Below are 17,488 nucleotides of genomic sequence, written 5' to 3'. Positions count from 1 at the left end.
TGGTGAAACACGTCGCCCTGACCTGATCTTCTGCAACAAGGAGTGAGGACAAGGTTGGGCCTAGCAGAAGGCTCGAGAGGAGAAATGGGAGAGAACCGAGATATCAAAGCGGAAAGAAGGCGAGGCAAAGTTGTCAACAGCAAAGTATGACGCCAAAACGACGGGGAAACATCCTGCCAAGTATGCAAATAGGGCGACAAGCCCATGTGCCAGAGTTGCAGGCCGTCACCTCAAACGCTTCACGCTCCGGCGAGCGCAATAGCTACGTATCGATCGCCGCTGTTCTCCGTTTACGTCGGCCCCTCCCTCTCCTATGCTCCATCACGGGCATCATCGATGACTCGGCAGAGACCCCGGACTCTTCCAAGCCACCAGGCCGTCAAACGACGAAGTTGCCGTTGGGGAGCGCAGTGCAAGTTCCACGCCCATCTACCTTTCCATTAGAGCATATTTGGAGAGGCTCGGGCTGATTGGAGGGATCTGGATCAGACCTCGCCTGCCTGCTGCCTCTCCCCCCCGCATTTCGTGCCGGCGGGCGGGCGGGCGGGCGGGCGGAAGTATGGCGGGGGAGGTTAGATGGGATTGCATCGGAAGCGAGTTTACGAGAGCAAAAAAAGATCGGCTCAGTGGGGGTGGGGTCACATCATCCCCTCACCTGCATCTGCCGCCTACAGGTATGTGTTGGGCTGTCCGGGGGTCTCGTCTCTGCGGCAGACGGCCCGCGGGAAGGTACAAGCAAGTGAAACACAACATAATGTCCAAATCTGTCAGAATCGGAGCCCGCGTGCTCCGTGCAACGTTCAAAATGCTGCCACTACCTCGGATCTTCTTTTCCAAGTACCATTTCAAACCGCTCTGTCGCGATCACTGACTAGTTTTTTTTTTTTTTTGGTTTTTTTTTTTTTGCCACAGATCATGGCTTGTGCAGTATGGCGATGAACTAAATGTCGTTGGACAGGTCATACTGACCGGTTCCCTCCCAAACGTTCGTTTGCCTTTTTGCCGTTCTGTGGCTGAACAGACTGTAGCTCCGGCGGTTGTCATGGCCCGCAAGCCTCTGTCCCGTCTTCGCCTGCCGCGTGTGGCCGGCCGGCCCCAAATCCCGACCTACCCCGCTCCGACCTACCCCGCTCCGACCCCAGAACTCCGACCCTTTGCCGCCGTAACCTTCTCCCCTCAGAAGCAAACAAACAAACAAACACTTCCTGGACCACCACACCCTAATTCCAAAAACCGTTTACCACGCCTTTGTCTCCAATTTGATATTCTCCAACCGAGTAGCGAAAGCACAAACCAAAAGGAGAAGAAAAAAAGGTGAGCTCCATGCCTCCCGTCCTAACCGCCCTCGTCACGGCAGGCAGTGCAGGGCTCGGCGCCGCGACAGCCAAGCTCTTCGCCCGCAACGGCTATAATGTCGTCATCAACTACGCCAACGATGCCGACCGTGCCGCCGCTCTGGTCCGCGAGCTCCGGTCCCTCTCCCCGCTGCCGGCGGACCAGCAGCGATTCGGCGCCGTCAAGGCAGACCTCTCCAACAGGCTCGAGACGCCTGGACTCGTCCGGCAGGCAGTCGAAGTGCTCGGAGGAACCGGCCTGGATGTTGTCTTCTCTAACGGCGGCTGGACGCGGCTACGCGACATCGCCGACCTCGACGACAACGTTGACGAGGACGACTGGGATCGCTGCTTCAACATGAACGTCAAGTCGCACTTGTTCCTCATGCACGCCGCGCGGCCATATCTGGATGAGGCCGAGGGCGTCTTCATCACCACGGCGTCGCTAGCCGGCGTCAAAGTCAGCGGGAGCTCCCTAGTACGCAACCCCCTCCCCCCTAAACCTCCAATCCACTGGAGCGACTGGGCCTGGCCCTTTCTGATGAGCTCTCCCCTTCCTTTTCCCAGGCCTATGCCGTGACCAAGGCAGCACAGCTACACCTCGTGAAGGGTCTGGCGATAGCAGCCGGCCCGAAGGTGAGAGTGAACAGCGTCTCTCCGGGTCTCATGTTAACGGTGGGCAATCATCTCTCCTCTTCTTCCCTTTCCCTTTCCCTTCCTCTTCTCCGTTCTCGTTCCCTACCATACTGCATATGAAACCTTCCAGAGATGACGAGACATTGGCTCACTGGCCCCGTAACCAGGACTGGGGTCTGCAGTTCCCCGAGGAGAAGCAGCAGGCGGCGCGGGACAGAACGCCCCTCAAACGTCTCGCCACAGTCGAGGACGTGGCTGAACAAGTCCTGTGCTTCGCCCGTAGCAGGAGCGTCACCGGCGCCAACGCCGTCATTGACGGGGGCCTGAGCATATGAGCCAGACATACCAGGGATGAACGGGCAGGCAGACCGGCGTTCTTCTTTTCTTCTCGCCTTTTCCCCGCGGCGTTTGCTCCTCATCGACCTAGCCGCCCTTGGCGAGGGTTGACAGAGAGACAAGTACCATTTGTCTTACCAGTATCCGTATATGAGCAAGATTCCCAAGGCCAAGGTAATTTTCACTTGAGAATGGCCTTGTTCAAACTACGAAAGGGGCCGGGGAATGGGGCAGATGCGAACTGCTTCGAAGCTGGGATTGGTGTCTATCTCCTCCCCCCCACCTGGTGGTGTCGGGTAGGAGGGTCGTCCTCCCACATTCCGTAGGGTCGTGGGCGGGTGGCGCACGCAGACAGGACCCGGGACCCGGGACCGAGCAGAAGTTCAAGCATGAAATGAACACGGACGAGAACTTAAAGGTTGCCAAACCGCTGTCGTTTCCTCTCATAAAAAGCAGTCCGTTATAGGTCCCCCATTACCAGAAACGCCATATCCTGTCATGCGTGTCCGCTTGATGGAAAAAAGGGAACAAATTTTCTACCTGTTCACCGTCGGACCGTCTCATTCTCCAACCTCCCTGTCTTCGTTCCAATGGACATACCGGACGATCCGCCACTTCCACGACTCGTGTCGTATCGTCTTGCCCCAAACGAACAGTGGCACCCACATGACCAGCACAGCGGATGCGATACCCGCCATGGCGCCGAAAGCGTTTTCGTAACCTGCCTCTTCGACCCAAGTGTTGGTGTAGAAGGACAACAGGAAGCCAAAGATTGCTACAGAAAAGGAACAGTCAGCCCATCTGCCGGCCACAAATGATCGAACGAAAAAGAATGCAATGTTGCAAGGTCATGGCTTACACTTGAAGCCCATGACGGCCAGCGTGATCTCGCCCGCCACCGGCCGGTAGGCGTCAATCACGTATACGAGACAGATATTTGTCCCCTGAGATATCGAAAAGGTCACTGACGAGCGGCGGTTAGAAATGACCATGGAAAATAGCCAACGTGCGGTAGGACCTACAAAGACCAATGCCGATAGTGGGACAGATCCAATGCAGCTGGTTCTCGATGCCGACGCCGTACAATACCAATGCCAGCGGCGTCGTGACCAGGCTAATGATCATGCCAGGAAGTCGCATCTCCGGATCCCGAATGCCTCCATTTCGTCTGGTGAACCAGTCGGCAACCATGTCGCCCAGGTGGCCCCCGGCCGGAATTCCGAGAAGAGCACCGATAATACCAGCGATGAAACAGAGACCAATCTGCCAAGAATCGAAGCCATATGCTGTGTAGAATGCGGACCCCGCGTTTGAAGTCACGGCCACGAGGAAACCAACCGTCACAGCCTGCACCAGCGCCGCCCACAAAACAGGTGGGAGGATGATCAGGCCCAACGGCCGCAGGGCGAGCTTCAGCAGGCTCTCTTGCGTCAGGGTCTTGTTGAAAAGCTTCAGGGACGTTAGGTATGTCTGTTTCGCAGGTTCTGGCAAATCCCTCGCGGGGCGGGAGAGCTCTGTCTCTGACCCCATGGACCCGGGCTTGCTCCCGCCCAGCGAGCCAAGGCGGTTCCAGGCGCTCGCATCGTCTCGCTCGTATGCCGTCTCGGGAAAAGTGAAGAAGGCGAGAAGAAGCACGGCTCCGACCAAGGCGGCAGTAACTTGGTAGATTACTCTCCAGTCATGGTTGATCGTGACAAGCCTGCCAGATAACACGTCAGGAATAATGAAATCCTTGCAAGGGGGTGTCTATCGTTACTTACCCAGAAATGACCAGTCCGAAGCCAACTCCTGCCGAGAGGAACGCGGTGTACAACCTGTCATGGTGGTGTTAAAGATCTGCCGACCCGCAAATTGATCAGAACTTTCACCTACGCCATGATGGTTCCTCTTTCATGCAGAAAGAAGACATCGGCAATGGAGATAGGGGCAATGGTCTCTGCCGCCCCGGCTCCGAATCCCATCAGGATTCGACCAGCCAGGAAGCCACCGTAGGTGTGGTCAAAGATGAGCCAGATCGTGCATGCAAAATAAATGGAGTAGCTCGCGATGTAGACTGGCCGCCGGCCGAACTTGTTGGCTATGGGCACCCAGAAGAAGTTGCCCACGCCCTGTAGCAGCGCCGTCGTCGTGAAGAAGTATGCAGTCTGTGCGATTGCCAGAGTGAGGACGTCGTTGTCGGTGGCCGCTGCGGGGAAGAACTCCAAAGCTGCCTCCAGCAACGCTATCGAGGGGCCTGCGACGAGGAGTTTGTTAGAAAATCATTTCGAACCCCGACTTGATGAGCCGACGTACCGGCTGCCAGGAAATTGCACATCATCATGGCGGTGCAAATCAACCCCGCCATGTAGTACTTGTGCCATTGTGGCCTGGACCAGTCAGCAAATGAAAGAGCCCTCGAAGCTCGTCAGTCTGGGCCAGTGGACGTCTACCAGTTCAAGGGGTCATTCGGATCCGTGGATGGTGCTGGAATGAGGATGATCTCGTTCGTCTCGGGATGCCTCAGACGAACATTTCCCATCGTCCTCGCCCGTTTGCTCTCCTCCCGTGGATCTGTTGCGATCTGATCCATTGTGGGATTTATCGTGTTCCTTTGGTTGTCCCTACCGGGACTTCGGAATGATGGTCTTTCTGTCTCGTTCGGGTCCTCTGGAAGGATATGGAGCCCCTGAGCATTCACGTCACTCTTTTGGAACACGGATCAAGGGAGCTTGTCTGAGCCCGCCGGCCCGTCCAAGAAGTCGGGTGGTGCAAAGAGCGACCGCCCCTCCCCCCTGCTTGGATAGGCGTCCCCAATCGATGGAACGGTCGAGCCCAGGCGTATCTGCCGCGTCGATCGATCAACGGTTTTTTTGTTTTTTGTTTGTGTGCCTCAGAGGGGATAGCTAGATGGGTGCCCGTGGTGTATTGCTACCACCTAGCAGTATGAAGAGAGAGACGGCAGAGAGTTTAAGCTTTACTGTCTCGGCAGGACGTTGATGATTCGTTTCTGCGGGGAAACATGAGGCTCCTTCAACAGTCCCAACCCCAACGACTCGTCGATGTGGCAAGAGGGGAGGAGACAGCAGCTCTCCTACTTGTGGTCGTCGGTGAAGAACGGCGAAGAAAAGAAGGTCTAGGGTAGAGAGAGGGGAGTATTGATGCGACCTCCAAGGCGAATGCGACGTCGCAGTCTTTGGAAAACGGCGATGAATCGCTTGGCCTCGATGGTCTTGCAGTAGGGGATGGCATAGAAGGGGAGCGCCGGAGCAGCGAGGGCAGCCAAACCCACCAGAAACACTGTATGGCACGTCCTCGAAGCAAAAATATGGATGGGGACATGTGTGACAGGCCTACTCAGGAGATTGTTAGGCCACACACAACCCTGCTCACCGATGCAGCACACCAGATGAGGATAGGCTTGGCGGACGCTGTGGAAAGGGAAAGGGCAGGGATATAGCCGCAGCGCCCTCTGTCTTATCCGCGACCAAGGGTATGTTTTCCACATCAAGGGGACAAGTTCCACCAACAAGCCTTTTTGCCAAGCCATTGACCATGGGAGACCAAAACACGAGCAGAAAGAAAACCAATTGGTGGGTTCTCGTAAGAACAGGAACACTAGTGCGGCCGCCAACGAGGGAGGGGGGAAAGGCCAGATGACAGCTGCGACAGCTCCGAGATGAGACGTACGTACGCAAGTGTTTGTCTTTGGCATGGCTCTCGCGTGTGTGGACGGGAGGGGCAGAGAGAGGAAGGGAATATCCGGCGCTACTCTACTGCCCGTCGATGCGGTGCAACAATGAAGATGACGATGACAGGTCCGGTCTAGAGGCCCCGCCGCCACCATTGCACGCGTCAAATATCTGGCTTTATTCAGGTCCAACCAAGCCTTGCTTGAAGACCCTCAAAAAGGAGACGCGTTTGTGCCGCATGAACTACGCACAGGACACAAGTTGCCGTTTTCGGCTGGGTGACAGTCGACAGTGCGCAGCAGCAAAGTGTGGCTGGTGCTAACTAACTACGGGGAAAGGAGAAAGAAGGAATGTCTCGCCGAGGAGACGCGCAACGCGTTCCCCACATATGGATTCCTGATAGGTTATTGTTGCCGTGGTCACTACGCTACAGGAGAGAAACATCACTAAGATTCGTATGTACTCCTTATTGGAAAGCCCCACGACGGAGACCACCTAGAGTAGGAGGACATTGGGAGCCGCTCGAATGGTTCTAGACGGAGGGCTGCTCCGACGGCTTCCTAACGGTGCGGCCCATATGCATCAGGGGCATGCGGAGAGCGTCGTTCCTGGAAGAATTTGACGGCATGGTTTGCAGAGTCGTTTTCTCATCACGCGTGGACTGGAGTCGAGAACGTAACGCGATGAGCCCAGAAACGTCGGACATGAAGGCCGAGGCCAGGGTTCGATGGACTGTCGCAGAGTCAGGGGCATGCCCGTCAGCCGCGCCGTGGTCTTCAGCCATTGTCTGCAGGCACTCTGTCTTGGATGGATTGACAATTTCGAAGGGCTAGAAAGTGAGGAGCGTTTCAAGTGACGTTTCCCCGATCTCACTTGCGGCAGATGTACTAAGCCTGTCGGCATGGTTGGATCAAGTTAACAATTCTCTGTCATCTCCCCCTCCCCGAACTGGCGCCGGAGTCTCGAAACACACTGTAGTCGTCATCTCTGTGTCTATTCGTAGCCGGTGGAGCTCTTTGAACGAGGACGCGTTTGCTCTTGTGTTCAGCTTTGCCCCAGATGCCCCGTCAGGTAAGGCAGAATTCAAGCTTCGAGCGACGGGTCCATTGTCGGCGAAAAAGTCATAGTTGCCGGGATATGCTTGACGAGGGTTAAACTGAGGACGAGTTTCGTCATCCGCGGATCTTCGGAGCAGCGAATCACGCTCTGTGCTGCCATCAGAAGTTGAAAGCGTCTGGAGTCGATCGAATTGATGGAAATGGGAGGTTACGTGGTGTATACCCAAGAAGTCCGGAAAACCCCGTACAGTAGCAATGAATGTGGCCGAGTCGCATTCCATCCGTCATCTTGGTGCAAGTGGAGGAGACGACTAAGGTACGTTGCCAAGGCGGTTCCTCTTAAGGTCGCACAGGTACACAATATGAAGAAAAACAAGGTAAAAAAAACACACAGTATAAGTGTTATGCCCAACACTGAACACATCATGTGGAGGAGACGACGTGGAATCAGAGATGCAGCAATCAGATGCAGGGTGAGGATGGAGGGGCGGGGAGGGAAATACTTGGCCTCACTGAACCCAGCTAGCACGGCCAAGTACCGTAGCGCTAAAAAACACAAGTACCTTACCTACCTATCTAAGGTACCTAGGGTTCGGAGGTATAAGGCTTGTATGTACGTGCTTTGAATTCCGGAGAGAGACTCACACAGTGAATAAGCAGTGCCGACCTACCTACAGTACCTTGCCTACCTAGGTAGGTAGGTAGATAGGCTTATAGATACCCAAGGTACCTAGGTAGTTAATGATGCGTGAGTGCGGTCAGCGTTGAGCACTGAAGGGTTCCATTTCTCAAAACTACCTAATGGAAGAAACCTGTCGATAGAGGTTAGTGAGCTATCCACCCCAGATCCCCGTCGGAGGCTACCACGGCGCCTAGCCCCTTCGGGAGGCTCGGACAGGCTCCGGGATGGCACGGATATCAGGGCCTACGTAACACTCTTTCATTCTTTCGCTGTCGTGCCGCCCCCTTGGCCCTGCCCTCTTGCATTAGCAATTGGCATGCATTCCCAGTCCCACGGGAGGGAGGTCCATTCTCAACGCCGCGAGAAATGGGATCCCTGGTCCATTGCGGACTTCCCGTCCGTACCTACCTAACTCAGGCCTGTCCTGCACGTCTAAGTATGGCGATTCTGCACCGAGCCTGCGCCCGCATTGCTCCGTCAGCGACGGCGGAGAGGAGCTTTCCGCTGCCCGATTCTCAGTCAAGTCCTCACCCCGAATCCGAAGGTAGGCCAGCGGTGAACTTGGTTGCCAAGGTGGCGGCAGGGCATTTGCCATCTGGCCACATACGCCACGAGTCAAGCCGACGGATGGTCCAATTGACCTTGCGCCATCACCTGAGCCGACCCGATCGGCAGTGCAGGGCGGTTTACCATCCCCTCTGATATCTCTCTCACATCAATCGTTCTCAAAAGACCATGTGGCGTGCCCCGGACTGACACCCCCAGAGGAGTCGAGACGACAGACAACTGGAGCGAGCTGCACCCGTCGGCCCTGGACCAGATGGAATTTGGACCAGGGGTTTGGCTGAACATGGGGACATGCCCACTGCAGCATCTCCAATTGCTGCAATATGAAAGGTCCCATCGACGCTCGCACGCAGCAGAACGCATGGTTTTTGTCGGCTCGGGAGCTTGTCTGGAAGAAGCCGTCTGCGGGATAAATCGACGACTTGCCGGCCCACCTCCACATCAACACAGTCGTCCTCTGAGGCACTCGTTGGCGTCGTCTGATGATATGCACCCGAGATGAAATCAGCCTCAGATGATATGTACTCCGTACAACATGCATCTCGGTAGACCGAACGTACCTAGATGTGGGCCATCCATGCCTTCTGCTTATCAGACGCTTCAGCCGGTTGGCGTAGACGGGAAGAGCGAAAAGGTCTTCAGGGCCTTGAAGCCTTGGTCACAACAAAATACAACTGTCTGCAGAAACACTCACGAGGCCAGGCTTTGTGTGTTTGTCTGCAGCATAGAGCAGCAACCTGGCAGCAGAACCAAGCATCTACCTTCGCGCAAAAGCGTCGACAACCTACGTCGATGTCATCCCAGTGCCTCGGCCGGGATCTAGGTCTGGTCTATCTAGGCCGGCCGTCGGGGTTTTGTTCTCCAGTTCGCCGTTCGCTCTCGTCCTCCCCTGTATGATACCTCCAGCCCTGGTCGCTCCACCAAAAGCAACCAACGCCCGAGTTTTGAGTTTCGAAGCTCTGGCAGCTCGAGCCTTTCCCCTTTGAGGGTCAGCGCCGGCCAGAGGATGACGAGGCCACCCCCCGGAGCGCTGTCTGAAGTCGTTCTCCCATGTCCGCTCTCCCCTTTCCATATGTCCAGCCGTCGACCCCAAATAAAGTCATCGCCAGCGGCCGACGTACTTCACTGTGGCGTGGAGATGATACCACGAGGAGTATCGTCCCTGCCTGACGCGGCACTTGACCACTCGTCCCCAGATCAGTCCCCCCTTCTGTTGTTTTTTTTATCGTCATACAGCACAGCGCCGCCCCCAAAGATCCATGGGATCCACGAGATCCACGGACTCCTCGTCCGCGCGCTCATGCGCCTCGCGCAGGTCTCTACCTCGGGGTACGTACCCACCTAGGTATTCGAGGTTGTTTTCCACCTGGTTGGCCGGCCCCGACCAACACACCTGCACCTGCCTTACCTCACTTTGAGGTACTATTACTGCTACTTACTACTTACTACTTTGTACTTTTAACGGTCAATTCCACCTCTTGACTCGATCAAAATACTACAATTACTTGACTTCTACTTTTACGGCTGCTTCTCGAGGAGATCGGTTCAAGGTCCCGATAAGTTAACCTAGAGAGTCAAAGCCCACCGCACCGGCCAAGTCCCCAGTCCCCAATCCTACTCCCAATTACAGACAGACGAGTTCTTGTCTTGGCTGCAGCCGCTTACCTTTTTGGCGGCTGCTTTCTGTGCCTTGCCAGCCCTTGGCTCATATTTCCTTCTTATCCCCCTCCCGATTGCCTCCCACATCGGATCTATCCTTCCAGAACCCAGATTTGCAAAACCCTTTTTTTTCCCCCTTCTCTCTCCCTAGCATTCAACCACTCCCAACCCCTCCCCCTACATATTCTGCCGACATTGCCGCTGCTGCCGTTAGCAGCCGTCCAACTCCCTCCGACCGCATCCCACCGGCGCCGTTGGCCATCCTCGGCCGGTTGCCGGACCCGCTCCGGCCTTGCTACTATACTTGGAGAGAGACATGGACGGCGGTCGCCACAGTACAATGCAGACCCGAGCCGCTGGTAACGATAAGCAGAGAGCTTCCGCCCCCGGTAGGACCAGCATCATCGCCTCGACAGCCCCTTCTCCCAATACCACCATTGTAGTCTCGGCCCCCTCGTACAACCCTACTGGTCCCCCCCAATCCGTCTCGCCATCGCCAGTACCCCCATCACAGCCGAACCAAACCTCTAATCCCACATCAGCCCCGGCTACTCAAAGCCATGCTGCCACCGCCAGTCTCTACCAGTGCGCTCACTGTCAACGACGCTACTCCCGTCCCGAGCATCTAGCCCGCCACATTCAGACGCACACCCTTGGCAAGAGGTTCGCGTGTCAGATATGCGGCAAGGCCTTTGCTCGCCAAGATCTGCTCAAACGCCACGTCGCCAACCACGAGAACGACAACGACCCCAACAAGAAGAGACGTCGCACCGACACGTCGCCTGGTGCCGGTCGCGTCTCTCATGCCTGTCGACCTTGCGCAACCGCTCGCGTCAAGTGCGAGGAAGTTAAGCCTTGCACCCGGTGTCGTAATCGCAATCTGAACTGTGAATACACGTCCACCGAAGCTGGTTCTGCAGCTGCCATGCACCTTCTCCACCTGTCTGGGAACCCTCACGCGACAACTTCGACGCCCGGCTCTCTCGCCACCTCCCCTTCCCAGTCTGCGTATGACAGCAGCCCCTCGACGGCTTATCAACAGCAGCAGCAGCATCCTCAGCATGCCATGCTGCCGCCCAAGCACGAGAATGGCCCATTAGGCCCGGCCCATCACGTCAAGTTGGAAACTGGCCCTCTTTCCACGCAAGAAAACAACGCCATGGACCGAGCCGGCAACGGGGCAGTCATGGTGAACTTTGAGATTGGCAACCCGGGCGTCGACATGACTTTGCCCTTCTCGGATTTCCTCCAAAACGTCATTTACGAGCCAGAAATGGACGCTTCGAGAATAACGGAAGCCCAGGGCCTCGCCGTCCTAGACTTTTGCGACAACTCGAATCTGGAGCTGAACGAGGTGGACTTTGGCCTTCTGGATCACTGGAACATGGACGGCATGGGCAACACCGGATCGAACCAAAGCTTCACGCCCCGCACCGACGACTCCATCGACCTGGTCCAGATGCGACAGACACTGGTCAAGGTCTGGACGGAATCACCGTGGCAGTGGGCACCCAACAAACTCGACTCCGGGTATGTGGAACACCCAAACTTCTCCGTACCGTCCGACGATACGAGCAGCGCCGCCTTCCAAGAGAGCCGAATGAAACACGCGAGAATCGTTAGGGACAAACTGGATCAGTCAGGTCGCGACCAGATTCTGGCGATTGTCTTGTCGACCTGCAAGAACGACAACATCATGAGCCGCGTCGCTTCATCGTTTCCGTCACTCGAGGTGATGGACAGCTTGATCCACATCTTTCTGGCGTCGCACTTTTGCCAGACGTCGCAATGGATTCACCACGGTTCTTTCTCCATGAACTCGCAGTGGCCAGAGTGGCTTGCCGTCGCGGCCTCGGCTGGGGCTACCCTCACTCCGGTTCAAACCTTGCGCAAGTTTGGCTTTGCCCTGCAAGAGGCGGTCCGAGTTACCATTCCGGCAAGGTTCGAGGACGCCAACACTTCGATCAAAAACATGGGCCTGGTGCAGACCTTGATCTTGGGCCAGGACATCGGTCTGTGGAGCGGCAACCGACGCAAGATGGAGATCGCCGAGTGTCATCTTTTGATTCCCATCACAGTAAGTACCGCTTTCTGTCCGCTATTAAAAGACCTCTTCGCTCATGCTACGAACAGATGATGAGATATCGCGGTAAATTCCAGCGAGCATCGTATCCCGTCATCGAAGTCAATATGTCAGACGAAGGCGAGATTCTCGAGAACAAATGGAAGGTCTGGTGCGAGCGTGAGTCATGGAAAAGGTAAGCTTATACTTGTGTCGTCTGGGATAACATTGACCCCCTCCCCCTTCCTTCTTTTGCTGACGCATTTAGACTTCTTTTCCACTGCTTCGTGCGAGACGCTCAGACCTCCATGACTGCACTCACTAACCCCTCCATGTCGTACTCAGAACTCACCTTGCCCCTCCCCGAGGCCAAGGAGCTGTGGTTCGCGAGGTCGGCGGCCGAGTGGAAGATGCACTATCTCGAGCGGACCGTTGGGCAAAGCAAGCGCCCTCCGTCGATCGGCGATCTTTTTAGAGACATCGAGCTCCTTGCGACGAACCGGCAACGGTTGGATCTGCAGTTCGCAATCTCGATATACCTGCATGGCTACTGGGCTCTCATTCTCGAGTACCTCCAGCTTTGTTCCGTCTTGCGCACCCGGACTTGGCTGAACAACTCTGGAGGGAAGTCGGAAGAGATGCTGCGTTCCAGGCATGCCGAGCTTTGCAAAGACCTGCAGAGCTTCCTGCTGGTGACATCCGACTGGCACGAGATGCTCTCGACCCAGGAGAGCCTGGTGTTGCATCTTCTCATGATGAACCTGCACCTTTCGTTGAACGACCTGCAGCTGTTCTCGGGCAAAGAGGGCGAGGACCAAGCACGCCGAGTGTTTGGCGATCTTCGCGATTGGTCGCAAAGCGCTGAGGCGCGCCAATCGCTCTGGCACGCGGGCCAAATTTTGCGCCAAGCCAAAATGTTCCCGCAGGGTCATCTAAAGGACTTTTACGCCGTGGCCGTTCACCATGCAGCGCTGGCGTGCTGGACACACGGCGTGGTTTCAAAGGCCAGCGGTAAGCAGCCGGTTCCATACGAGCAGGAGAAGGTCTTCCTGGACGGCAACGAGTCGAATCTAGTGCATCGCTTCATCGGGTTCAACCAGGGCCGCCCGGTGATACTCGGCCCCATGAGCAGGGCCGGGGCCACCGAGGCGTCTCTCGACGATCCCAAGGCGTGCATGGAGGTCGCTCAGGAGATCCTCCGGGCCAACTTTCGAGACTCGACGGATCTCCACCCGCCAATCGTCGAGAACCTGTGCCTGCTGATCAAGCAGCTGGGCCACGCTGCTTGGGCAGTGAGCATGGAATAATGATATCATGTCATTTGTCGTGAGCATAACTGCGCAACTTCTCCCATTTTTTCTTCTCCTTTTTTTCGCAATGGAGTCTATAGCGGACGTTGGACAACTGTGTATACCCCTGTACCAAAAAGCACCTGTTTACGGCGTTGAAAGGGTGTTGCATTGCATGCTTTATTGTCGAAGCATAACCCCTGGAGTTGTATTGAGTCTGAGTGGCTACAATGTCAAAAGTCTTGGCTTCTACATTATGGCTGAGAAAGTTGTACTCGGTTTTCTTCTCTGGTCCTCCCCGGTCGTATATTAACCTGTCTTCCATTGCACAGGGCCTATCTTGCCGGTCTTCCCGACTCAGTCATCCTGCAACCGTCGGACTAGCCCCACAGCACCAATTTAAGTGTGTACAGTGAACTACCTTGTAAACACAAACATCGCATGGAGCCGGATAACAAACGCGACTCGGCCAGAATTTGTTCGACCTAGATTTTCACGTCGTATGGAGAGGATTTCAAGCACAGTTGGCGCCGTTTAGGGGTCATCGTAGCAAGCCAGCTGGAGATTCCCGTCATCGGAAACACCGACAACCATTCCATCAGTACGTGCAGCCCGTTGCAACTGCCCCCTCTGCACCCCATATAGAAGGTACTATAGGGTTCCCGGATGGACTGCTCTGCTACGCTTTGGGCCAATGTCTAAGTTGTGAACCTGTGCCATACACCTTGGCGCGCTACTTACAGCATCAGTTGAAAAGGAAATGGGCTGACATTCTGCCCGCTCGGCCACGAGTCATATGCTGTGCCGGGATCATAGCTCTTCTAACTAGCTGATGATGTATGCTCGCCCATCGACGAGCAGGTTTCCCTGACGAGCACCCAAGTGAGCAACCCTCCAACCCTAACATATTAGCAGAGCCTGAGTGGAGAATTATTTTATGGTTTACATAGTACACCCAGTTGAGAGTTTCTTTCTGTTTTCTTTTTCGTACCCCGGTAGGGTGAACGCTCGGGGTCTCATGGGGACTAAACCCGCGAGACCGAGCTTTTGTCGATATTTTTTTTTTCCTTCCTGATGATGGTTCTGGAAGGTCTTGCGGCCTAGAAGACTGACGCAGGCCTAGTAGGGTCCAGGGGGTGCCCCCGGTCTTGGGACAACACCCCTGGTCAAACTCATCGTTGCCGACCGCGGAGATAGGCACGATTGGACTTATACACAGTTGCACAGATACATGGGTGCCTAACTACCCAACAAAGATGGACGGGGGAGCAAAAGGGGGTTTCTTACCAGTCTTGAAGGCCATCTTTCAACATGTTTCTGGCGTGCTGGCACTTTGGTGTTTTACAACCATACGCAGAGGTAGCATTGCCCGGTCGCAACGTAATGCAATGTGGTTGCGAAATCTTGGGCTGAGGATCGCTGGTCCAAGATGATGTCAGGGTTGCATCGGTCGGGGTCACGGATTCCAGGCACACGGAGAGCGAGAACTTACTGGAACGCACGCTAAGAAACGCCCGAGGTGACAGGAGCCCGGAACGCCTAGTCGGGGCGACGGAGGCCTGCAGGACGTTGTCGCTGTGTATCCGTAGTAAGTCTTGACTTGCGGTTGTGAGAACGACCATGGGCCCCTCGCAGATGCACCGTTTTCTAGCGAGGCACGTTGCGTAGGGTCAGCCCGAGTCAGAACCCTCAAGGCGACGGCTGCTCCGCGTTTGGGATCATTGACTTCAGCTTCATATAGCGAAACTAGATGAAGACGGGCGGGCTCCTCCGTAGAGACCTGGGCCAGCCGGTAGTGCACGGGATGACTCCACTTTTGACGGAGCCACGCGGGACAGAGAAATACATTAGTACATAGGTTACCATGGCAGTCGTAGCACAAGATACACAGCACGAACACAGTGTGTTCGTAGGTAAGTGTCATTCCCAGAGCCACGTGGGCCCAGTGAGAGGGAATCTGTCGCGCGCCAAGACTAGGGGAAACCCCCATTCACAAAGCCGACGTAGGGGGGCGAAGGGGGCCGCCGATCTCTACGCACCATTTCCGCTCTACACCGAACACCGAGTTTGGTCATCATCAGTCTTACTCCGTTGCACATCCGCAACTTACGACAGCGTGCCAGGCTCGTCAGGCTGTAGCCGCATCAGCTGCGGTGTTCGTCGCGGTTCTCCCCCTTCAAAGCAAAGGTCGGATTGCCTGTAGTAGAGCTCGAACGGAGCTCCGGGAGCTCTCCTTCCCCGCCCGCCCGCCCTTCCGCCCCCGGACCATCCGGAGTCCAGGTCTATCGAGCCTCTAATTTTCTCAAGACGTCTCAAACACCCTCAAGCACCCTCGCTCACGCAAATAACATTCGCCATGTACTCCCTTTTCAGTTCGGCTGTCGAACCGCGAACAGCGACAATCATCGCCACGACCGTCGTTGCCACGCTCTCCGTCCTCTCCCTTGCCCGGCTCGCACTCTACCCCAAATGGGGCACCGCCATTTCCAACCCGCTCAAGACCAAGATCCCCACGCTCGAGGCCGATGAGGTCAAGAAACTGCACTACCATCCGGACTCTTTCCCGGGGGCCCGGGACGTCGAGACACCGGTGAGTTCCTTTCTCGGCAGTCCTCCCTTGGGAGACGGCGATGCAACCCATAATAGGATGTCCTAGCTGACACACAAACCCATAGTACGGCTCCATCCGCGTCTACGAATGGGGCTCCACTACTGGCCCCAAGGTCATTCTCATCCACGGCATCACCACCTCCTGCATGACCCTTGGCCCCATCGCCCACGCCCTCGCCGCCCGCGGCTGCCGTGTCATGCTCTTCGACCTCTTCGGCCGTGGCTTCTCCGACGGCGTCGGCGACCTCCCCCATGACGCTCGTCTATACACCACGCAGGTTCTTCTCGCCCTCGCCTCCTCGCCGCTCGCCTGGTCCGGCACGAGCTCCATCCGGGTCATAGGCTACTCCCTCGGCGGTGCCATCGCCGCCTCCTTCGCCGCCGCGTTCCCGCACATGGTCGAGAGCCTCGTGCTCCTCGCACCCGCGGGTCTCATCCGCGCCGAGAACTTTGGCGTTCTCGCCCAGCTGACGTTCCAGTCGGGTCTCGTCCCTGAGCGGATCCTCGCCGCCCTCACGCGCAAGAGGCTGCAGAAGCCGCTGGCGGGCAAGCGCTCAAACGCCGTCGCCGAGGAGGACGACCCGGCGGAGACATTCGTCGACATCGCGGCCGCGGAGGTTTCGGGACCCAAGGGCACTGCCGATGGCGAGGACGTACAGGTGGAGCGGAAGGTGCGCGAGTACGTCCCCTGGATGGTGGCGCATCACGAGGGCTTCGTACCGGCGTTCATGTCGTGCGCGCGGTGGGCGCCGCTGACGGGGCAGCACGAGACGTGGCGCGCGTTGGGGAAGAGGGTGAAGGGGACGACGGCCGTATTCATTGGCAGGACGGATGAGGTCATCGACGTCGGGCACTATGTCAGGGACGGGCTGCCGTTGTTGGGTGGCAAGGAGAATGTGCTGTGGAAGGTGCTTCCTGGCGGTCATGACTTCGTGATGACCAAGACAGACTTCATCATGCGCGAGTTGGACTCGTTGTGGGGCTTTGAAGGTGCGGTAATGAGGTAATGAAAGCGAATTTGGGTTTGCGACAACTGGCAAAGACAGGCGGACAGACATAGAAGGGCGCGCAAACTCGGACACTTGGATCGCGGAAGGGCATTACAGACGAACCGGTGGGGAGGGCATATCCTCGGGTTTCATCAGCATACATCAATACTACAGCATTGGGATTTCATGAAATTTCAGGGTCGTCCGTCTGCCCATATTTGCCAAAAGGGTCTTGTGTTGTGTTTTCTGTTTTCCAACCACAATAAGCATCAAAAAAACTTGAAGAGACTTTGGTATGGTGTACGCAATCCAAATGTTTTGGCCCAACAAACAGGAGCATCTACCGGATAGAGTTCGCTCATTGCAGCATTCGGGAAAGTGACGATTGAAACACGGGTGTCGGATAACATTCTACTGTTGAGCAATATGACTCCAACTGAGCTTAGGTGCTTTTAATAGATTACTGCCCATCCCGAAGAAGGACATTCCTAGATAGTTCAAGCACTACACGATACACGCCGATAAATGAACGATACGAGTTGATTCGCGGCTTCGCAAATGATCCTGCCCACAAGACCAGTCGGCTGTGTGCCATGCC

General features: G+C 56.1%; 4 protein-coding genes across 4 annotated transcripts; 3 read left to right on the top strand and 1 right to left on the bottom strand.

The window, feature by feature from the left end:
* Positions 1 to 1,323: 1,323 nt before the first annotated feature.
* On the top strand, positions 1,324 to 2,305 carry CH63R_00503 (Short-chain dehydrogenase; the record flags this gene model as incomplete). The annotated part of the gene is made up of 3 exons (XM_018295478.1): positions 1,324 to 1,812; positions 1,902 to 1,970; positions 2,138 to 2,305. 3 exons carry the CDS (start codon positions 1,324 to 1,326, stop codon positions 2,303 to 2,305), a joined length of 726 nt encoding a protein of 241 aa, XP_018163840.1.
* A 561-nt stretch (positions 2,306 to 2,866) lies between these two features.
* On the bottom strand, positions 2,867 to 4,650 carry CH63R_00502 (Major facilitator superfamily transporter; the record flags this gene model as incomplete). The annotated part of the gene is made up of 6 exons (XM_018295477.1): positions 2,867 to 3,081; positions 3,166 to 3,270; positions 3,329 to 4,005; positions 4,067 to 4,120; positions 4,179 to 4,539; positions 4,599 to 4,650. The coding sequence occupies 6 exons, from the start codon at positions 4,648 to 4,650 to the stop codon at positions 2,867 to 2,869; spliced, it is 1,464 nt and encodes a 487-aa protein (XP_018163839.1).
* Positions 4,651 to 10,256: 5,606 nt separating this feature from the next.
* Positions 10,257 to 13,309, top strand: CH63R_00501 (C6 transcription factor; the record flags this gene model as incomplete). The annotated part of the gene is made up of 3 exons (XM_018295476.1): positions 10,257 to 12,017; positions 12,074 to 12,198; positions 12,271 to 13,309. The coding sequence occupies 3 exons, from the start codon at positions 10,257 to 10,259 to the stop codon at positions 13,307 to 13,309; spliced, it is 2,925 nt and encodes a 974-aa protein (XP_018163838.1).
* Positions 13,310 to 15,647: 2,338 nt separating this feature from the next.
* CH63R_00500 (Alpha beta hydrolase family) lies at positions 15,648 to 16,908 on the top strand (the record flags this gene model as incomplete). Its single annotated transcript, XM_018295475.1, has 2 exons — positions 15,648 to 15,881; positions 15,967 to 16,908. 2 exons carry the CDS (start codon positions 15,648 to 15,650, stop codon positions 16,906 to 16,908), a joined length of 1,176 nt encoding a protein of 391 aa, XP_018163837.1.
* Positions 16,909 to 17,488: the final 580 nt, after the last annotated feature.

This window comes from Colletotrichum higginsianum, chromosome 1 (assembly GCF_001672515.1).
Source record: "Colletotrichum higginsianum IMI 349063 chromosome 1, whole genome shotgun sequence".
Classification (NCBI taxonomy): Eukaryota; Fungi; Ascomycota; class Sordariomycetes; order Glomerellales; family Glomerellaceae; genus Colletotrichum; species Colletotrichum higginsianum.
The sequence above is the reverse complement of the archived record's forward strand: the minus strand, read 5'-3'. Positions and strand labels throughout refer to the sequence as shown.